The sequence below is a fragment of the Triticum urartu genome, chromosome 4 (assembly GCF_003073215.2).
Source record: "Triticum urartu cultivar G1812 chromosome 4, Tu2.1, whole genome shotgun sequence".
Taxonomy (NCBI): Eukaryota; Viridiplantae; Streptophyta; class Magnoliopsida; order Poales; family Poaceae; genus Triticum; species Triticum urartu.
In genome coordinates, this window is record NC_053025.1 from 475,737,483 (window position 1) to 475,745,731 (window position 8,249).

At 46.7% G+C, this 8,249-nt stretch overlaps 1 protein-coding gene across 1 annotated transcript; it reads left to right on the forward strand.

Moving 5' to 3' along the window:
* The first annotated feature begins 332 nt into the window (after positions 1–332).
* LOC125552137 lies at positions 333–3,181 on the forward strand. Its single transcript, XM_048715618.1, has 3 exons — positions 333–560; positions 677–2,531; positions 2,625–3,181. The coding sequence occupies exon 2, from the start codon at positions 908–910 to the stop codon at positions 2,516–2,518; it is 1,611 nt and encodes a 536-aa protein (XP_048571575.1). The 5' UTR covers positions 333–560; positions 677–907; the 3' UTR covers positions 2,519–2,531; positions 2,625–3,181.
* Positions 3,182–8,249: the final 5,068 nt, after the last annotated feature.

The window sequence follows — 8,249 nt, forward strand, 5'->3', positions numbered from 1 at the left end:
CTTCACAAAATTTGACTGAAGGCAAAATTACTATGTGAAGTGTTTTGAAACGGTGGAATCTCTACAAAGACTTATATTTAGAAACGGAGGAAATACTTTACTATTCATTTTTTCAAAACAGCAATATTTGCAACTCAAAAGAATCCAAACTCGACTAGAGAGGAGGGCCGAGGAGAGCCCGTCGATCCCATTCACCCTCCTCTGGCTGGCATTCCCGATCCAAGGCGAGCCAATCCTTCCCACCCAGGCAGCCGTCACCGTCAAGTAACGGCCCCCCCCCCCCCCCCCTCGTCCCGGCTCCTTCTGGGGGAGGCCGCCTCCGCCCCCCGCCCCGGCTCCTTCTGCGCCCACCGTCGCCTTTAACTCCCCCCTCCTCCGTTACCGTCTCCCCCCTTCCCACCTCCCCCACCCGCCGCTCATCAACATTCAACAGGAATTCGATTTGATTTCGATTGTTTGATTGCAACTCTGCTCTGCTGCGGGAGAGGCCTCCACCACGCTCTCGCCGGGGCAGCTGTTCTTCGATTTTAGGGTTTGCGAAGCCCTTGGATTTCGCGTAGGTACGTGGCTCTCCTCGGGCCGGATCTCGAATCCGTGGGATTTCTCATTAGATTCGGGTTTGGAATGCGAGATTGATTGATTGGTTGATGTGGTTTTTTTCCCGTGTGATTTGCAGGGAGAGCCTCCTCCCGGCCGTCTGATGGACGCGAGGGAGATGTGAAGCCTGGCTGTTAACTGATGCTCGTGGAGAGATTCGGAGGAGAGGAGCGCGCGGTGAGGAGGCGGTGGAGGCGGAAGCGCCGGAGAGTTGGGCACCAGCGCAGCCACGGACGACGCGCAGCCGCCGGGGGTCGAGGCCTGGAACAGGGCTGCTCCGCCCCTGACGGCCGCCGCCGCCGCCGCCTCCATGGGGGAGTCGCTGCTCACCGCGCTCTCCATGGACACCGCCACGGCCCACCACCCGCACCAGGGCCCCTCCACCTTCCTCTCCATGGACACTGCCTCCCACGACGAGTTCGACCTCTTCCTCCCGCCGCCAGGCCCCTTCCAGCGCTGCCTCCATGCCGCCGCAGCCGCCCCCCCTGACATCAACCTCCCCCTCGCCGCCGACCCGTCTCCTCCCCCTCCGGCCCTGCAGACCACCACCCTCCATGAGTCCAACGTCGACATGCTAGATGTTGGCCTCGGCTGCCCGCAGCTCTATGACTCGGACTCGCCTGCTGCTGCCGCCGCGACCTCCGCCCCGGTGTCCACCACAACAACTGTCCATGTGTCTCACACCAAGAGCTCCGGTTCCAGCGCCGCGCGCAAGTGCGTGAAGCGGAACGATAGCATCTGGGGTGCATGGTTCTTCTTCACCCACTACTTCAAGCCGGTCATGTCGGCTGATAAGGGCGGCAAGACGAAGGCACCCACTGCTGCCGGGAATGGTAATAGTGCCACACTGGATGCTTTCCTGGTGCAGCATGACATGGAGAACATGTACATGTGGGTGTTTAAGGATCGGCCGGAGAATGCCCTGGGGAAGATGCAGCTGAGGAGCTTCATGAATGGTCACTCGCGCCTCGGGGAGCCACAGTTTCCTTTCAGCGCAGACAAAGGGTTTGTGCGCTCACACCGGATGCAGCGTAAGCACTACCGGGGGTTGTCAAACCCGCAGTGCCTTCATGGGATTGAGATCGTGCGGGCACCAAACTTAGTGGGTGTTCCTGAGGCCGATATGAAGAGGTGGTTCGAGCTCACCGGGAGAGATGCCAATTTCTCCGTTCCCACTGAGGCGGATGATTTTGAATCATGGAGGAATCTGCTGACCACGGAATTTGAGCTCGAGAGGCCTGCAACTGCTGCTCCAGCAAAGAGCACCTCACATGGCCATCACAAGAAGGTGCTGAATGGTTCTGGCCTTAACCTGTCGACACATGCATCAAAACATGGTTCTGGGGATGGTATGGACATCTCAGCTGTCTGCCACAAACGTAGGAAGGATTCCTCCCCCTCTGCCATGGAAGAGGATTGCAGCAATTCAAATTCAGACAAGGTTCAGGATATGGATGTGAGCCACACTTTTGAGCCATCATGGACAAATGACTTCACCGGTGTGATGCGTCATGCTTCTGGGCCAGTAACTGCCGCAAAAACAATATATGAAGATAGCAAGGGCTACTTGATCATCATTAGCCTGCCATTTGCTGATATACAGAAGGTGAAGGTTACCTGGAAGAACACTCTTACGAATGGCGTCGTTAAGATATCATGCACTAGCGTGGGACGGATGCCATTCTTGAAGCGACATGATCGGACCTTCAAGTTGACGGATCCTTCACCTGAGCATTGTCCACCAGGGGAGTTCATCCGGGAAGTTCCATTGCCTACCCGGATCCCAGAAGATGCTACTCTGGAAGCATACTGTGATGAATCAGGAACAGGCCTAGAGATTATTGTCCCTAAACACCGTGCTGGACCTGAAGAACATGAAGTCCGTGTGTCCCTGAGGCCTCCCTCATCATGGTGCCAATGAAAACATGTTGAAGGTGTGTGATAGATGTTCATGTAGTAGTTAGAGTGCCCATTATTGTCAGCTGCTCTTGACTGATCCTTTGCTGTCTTGTCTGCTAACCCTCTAGTATGCGGGGAGACAAGGTGTGGATGTTACCATACAACAAATGCAGCTCAGTTTTGCTAATTGTGACGGAGCAGTCCTAGTCGATTGAAGCATTCTGGTAGTTGGAAGTTGGCAGCTGTGGAAATTTAGGGGCATGCTACAGGCCACAAGGAGCATATCTGGATTACTCACTCGCCCTATGTTTTGGTATCGTTGCTGGGAGTACCTTGTGTATTATCTTTTGCTTTTGTGGAATTTTTCTTTGTATGAAAGGTTTGTCGCCTGCTCAATGTGCTTCCATTCCATCTGTGCATTACTCTGGCGAGCAGTCTGTTTAGGCATTTATAGTTAGTTTTCATAGGTTGGTGAGAAGTCTGCTTTGTGGGCGTTCCTGGAAACTTCATCCAGGAAAGGAGTTCATGCAAGTGTTTCTAGGATTTGTCCATGTTTTGTGGGTACTATATTGTTTTTATTAGCATTCAAACGCTTTCCAGAAATTGGTGGGAGGCGAGTGCAATTGTTTCAAGGTACCAGTGTAAACAATCTGTCATCAATATAGATTTTAGTCTTTATCAGTTATGTGCACTGCTGTAGTAATTTGAATTCACTTTCATATGCTTTGGTATTGTGTCCAGTTCAACTTCAACCCCGCCCGAAGTGATCGCAGTGTTTGCAACGCCGAGTTTATCTGCATTTTTCTTTTGCCGAAGTATCTGCAAGGATAGAATTTGCCCCATTTGGAGGCATTTACCTATTCTGGTGTCCTATGTCTCACGCAACACCTTGTTAACAACCAGAGAAATTTTCTCATAACAAAGTGGCAACTGTTTTGATATTAAGTTTTTGCCCTGGGACTGCCAGCTGCTGCTCACCCTGCATCTTCTTTTGAGAACCTTTCTTTTTCTGGAACCACTCACGATGTGGATGAGTAAATGAGGTACAAGATGCAGGGTGAGCAGCATCCATCGTTGTCATCTTATCTTGCAAGTTGGTGGGTTATAGTTGGTGTGTTCCATGATTTTTCCCTTTTGAGGCGATTCGGTTTCACCACCGATTGGTCTTAAATGACATAGACAGCCAGCACCGGTGTCATTTCCGGTAGGGTTGCATTATACTCCCTCCGTCCCATATCGAGTAATTCCTGGACGCATGGATACGACTGAAGAAAGGCGATGTTTGTTCCTGCGCCGAGGCCTGAGGATCTCTCGCGTATCCACTTGCGATTAGCGTTATCGGCGATAATCATTTGTTAATCCGACCCTGGTTGACCTGAGAAGGATGGCGTTGCAATGTGGCAACTTGGCGCCGTCGTTTTGTTTTTTGTTTACCTTTTGTGTTGCTGTTGCTGGGCGTGCGTATGTTTATATGCGCGCCCTCTCTTATCTGCACGTTTCGATAAGCCGGCCTTTCCTCCTCTCAAGGGCCGCTTTATAAGGTGCGCCTCCTCTGCGGTTGCTCCACCCACAGAAGAGCTCCGAGGCCGGGAGTAGGAGGAGTTTTTGATAAGCTCTCAGATTGTTGAGTGCTTATTATTTGGCACGCTGGGCTCCCCTGTAGCAAATAATACATACTCCAGTAATAGCGCTAGTACTACTTTTCCTGGTTGCTGTCTCAATTGGATAAGCTCCTCCTGTTGCTTGTGGAACAACTCGAGTCGTGACTGAGGAAAAGGTGCCCTTTGCATTCTTTAAGGACGGATAAATAGAGGGAGCCCAGGGTCAAATCTTGCAGCACTATGCTGCTATGAATCCGTACCGTGTTAGGCCTACGGATACTATTTGGTTTCTGTCACTTTCTCGTACGGCCTGTCAGCGCATGGTATCGTACATACATGCAGGCCGTAGCTGTTTCCTCGATGATGTACTCTACTATCCCCCAGGTTCTTATTATACTCCCGCGACGACAGTGATGGCAACAGTGATGCACCTTTTCCTTGATAGCTTAAAATTTTTTGGGGCGGTGTCTTTGGGGCGGATGGCATCCAACCAAATGGTTTACACGTCAAATGCTCCACGTGTCCGACAGCCCGCAAGTGCGCCGGCTTCTGGGTTCTTTTCACGACACGTCGTCATGTTGGCTCGGAAACGATAGAGCTGGTCAAGTTCTGTGGCGTGGCCTTCGTGTGGATGGACGGATGGATGGATGGATGCGTCGTGGGGTAGCCGGATCGGGACGCCTCTCACCAGCAACATGCCAACAGATTCTTCTGTGTGCGTCAGGACGTAGAGCGGTAGAGGGTTCAGGGGCATGCCAAATATTCAAAGGTCCAGGCAGTGAGAAGATTGCAGAAGCAAAACTGGTAGTGTGTTCAGATGATGGCCGCGTCCAGATTTGTTCAGAAGCTAGGACGGTGACTGCAGATATCTTGGCCAGAAAGATCGCGTATGTTGAGTTTCAATTCAAAGACTAGCAGTTCGCTGAAACTGGAAGAATTTCAGTCATCTCTTTTTAGGCCTTCGGGTCTCCATCTGAGGGAGCTAGTTGCTTGTTCTATTTTTTGGGAGCTCCTATTTGCCGCTCGCTGTGGCAAAGAGTCGAGCTTTCACACAGGGGCTTCGCCGTGTGGGCCGGCCCGGCTGTAGCGCGCCGGTACTGTAGATAGCACATGTACGTTCCTTTTAATCCTAAAAAAAATCTACACTCCTTTTTCCATAGTTTTCTTTAGTATGTTTTTATATTAAAACACATTTTTTTGAAATTTCTGAATATTTTCTAAAAAATTCTGCGCAGATTTTGAAAACGTGAATTTTTTAAAATTCTTGAAAATGAAGACTTTAAAATTCTAAAAATTTATTAGAATAATGATTTATTTCAATGTGAACATTTCTCTGATCTGTGCATAAGTTTTTGAAAATGAAACATTTTTTGAAATTCTGAACAAAAATTTTAAACACAAATATTCTTAGGAAACACAGTAACATTTTGAATTTTTATTTTGAAAACTTGAACTTTCTGAAATTCTGGATAAAATTTTAAAATAAAAAACAAGGAAATCTGGAAAAAGAACCAACAAAAAAACGATTATAAAAACTGTAGCTTGAACGTTTTCAAAACCGTAAATGAATATTAGCTAATTGGGCCGACCCATCTGCTGGTCGGTTGCTCACTATTCTGTGTGATTGGTGGACAATTCGCTGCGGCGAACCCTATTTGGCGATGCAGGCGCCGGTTATTATTGTTTTCTGTTAATCGGTGCCTGCAGCCGCTTTATCTGGGCTCGGCCCATTTCGCGCTCGCCTCCGGTCCAACCCGCATCTCTTTCCTTCGAGTATTCATGGCGCAAAAAATCCGCGAAAGCTGGGACTCCAACCGAAGATTTCCTGGCTCTCATCGCACTGTGGTAACCACCACGCCACACGAATCATTATGCGCTAAGTTTCATCATTTCCTTATCATCTTTTCTTTCGTTTTTTTTCATTTTTTCCGTTTTTTGTTTTCGTTTTTCTTTATTCTTTTTTGTATTTTTCCTTCTTCCTCATTTGATGATTTTTTTTCGAATGTATCCACATTTTTTAAATTGATGAACCTTTTAAAATTCTATGAACTTTTTTCTAATTCAATGAACATTTTCAAATTTTATAAACTTTTTTTCAAATGCAATGAACTTTTTTCAAGAGTGATAAAATTTTCCTTCATTTTTGTGAACTTTTTTCAAAATCGATGAACTTATTTTCAAAGTCGCTGAACATTTTTTCGAAAACGATAAACTTTTTTTCCAAACAGATGATTTTTTTTGAAAACGATGAACTTTTTTAAAACTTTTTTCCTAAATCGGTGAACTTTTCTTCAAAAATTATGAACTACTTCTCAAAATCGATGAACGTTTTAAATTCACGATTTATAAAAGAAATAAAAAACTGAATGATAAATAAATGCTGGTTCATTTACTGTTAGCCCTATTGAAAACAACTTGTGTCCAGTGGGTGTGGTGGTCAGCTAATGTCGAACCAGCCTTGCGGTACCGCGAGTGATGCGGGTTCGATCCCTGAAGCAGCCACATTTTTTAGCTAGGAAATCCCCAGAATTTTCAGCCACATCTTTTGCGTTTTATAGCGATTTTGTTCCCTGCGCTTGCCCATCGCGGGCCGGCCCAGCAAGGCGCTGCTGCGGACGCCAACTACCTATTCCGGCGCTTAAGGCAAGCTCCCACGCAACACACTGCAATTAGGAATCCTGTGGGTTTTGTTCCCTGCGCTTTCCCATCACGGGCCGGCCCAGCAAGGCGCTGCTGCAGATGCCAGCTACCTTTTCGGGCGCTTAAGGCGCCGAACAGGAGCTCCCACGCAACTCGCAACACACTGCAGCTAGGAAATCCCCAAAATTTTCAGCCACATCTTTTGCATTTTATAGCGATTTTGTTCCTTGCGCTTTCCCATCACGGGCCGGCCCAGCAAGGCACTGCTGCGGACGCCAACTACATGTTCCGGCGCTTAAGGCAAGCTCCCATGCAACACACTGCAATTAGGAATCCTGTGGGTTTTAGTTTCATAGGTCGATTAAGTCATGTATAACTATTGGGCCAAATCTAGCCCATGCTAAACTTTCTCGATTTGATTGAAAGATGGATCGGGTTCCACTATTAATGATAAGATAATATAAACAAAAGTGAAACGACACTCAAAAAATATAAACAAAAGTAAAACAACATCGTAGTGCAACTCAAAAACTAAAACAGGCTCAAGAACTAAAAAAAGTAGGAAAACCTAGAGAAAACACAAAGAACCCAGCAGTATATATTACACAAGAGTGGATCTCCATCATTCCAACATTTAATAATCATCCGTATAAAATGACTCTCAATTATCGTCTTCTATTGCTTCGGCATCATCGTTTTCTCTATCTTCATCTTTATCCTTTTTGGGTCTCCTCGCCTCCAGCATGAGTGTGCCTCTCCCCAATCTAGCCTCATTGCTATCATTCATCCCCATTAATTCATTCTGCAAAGCTTTGACTCCTTTCTCCAGCGCTAGTCGATCTCCTTCGTTTTTTAGTCCTGCCCAATCACGCATAAATGACCAATCATAGCAGATCAGTCATGGAGCGAACCAATTTTCCTCAAAGCGGGCTTAGTTACCTAGTTTCCAGGTAACTCAACACACCACAACAGTTCCTACAATGTGTAGGTTCCTGCTTTATGAAATAAAGTTGTGGATCTACCAAAAATATTGTGTAAACTATGCAAGACATCTAAAGAAGAGGTGGTTAATATTCTCAACTTCAGGACAAAAGCGACAGAGAGGGTCCTTAGTCCACTTTCTTTTCAGGATTATCTGTTCTGGCGATTGCATTATGCCATACTGTATTAGCCAGAACCAAATCTTGATTTTTAGAGGAAATTTCACTTTTCATGGATGTTTAAATGGTCCTCCACAACCCACATCATTGTTTTAACTGTGAATTTGTCATTCCTATTCCAAATCCATCTTGGTATATCTTCCTCCCCAGGCACTAGACTAATAGATTGCATCATAATTCTAAATCAACTGGATCATATGGTTAGAATCGAGCCATCTTCTAAATATAAGATTCTAGATGTTCCTAGCCATTTGTTTCACATAGTTAGTTTGTTCAGTACAAATCCCAAAGAGATTGAGAAACTAGTCCTTTAATGAGCCATTACAATCTAATTATCTGTTAAAAAATCAGC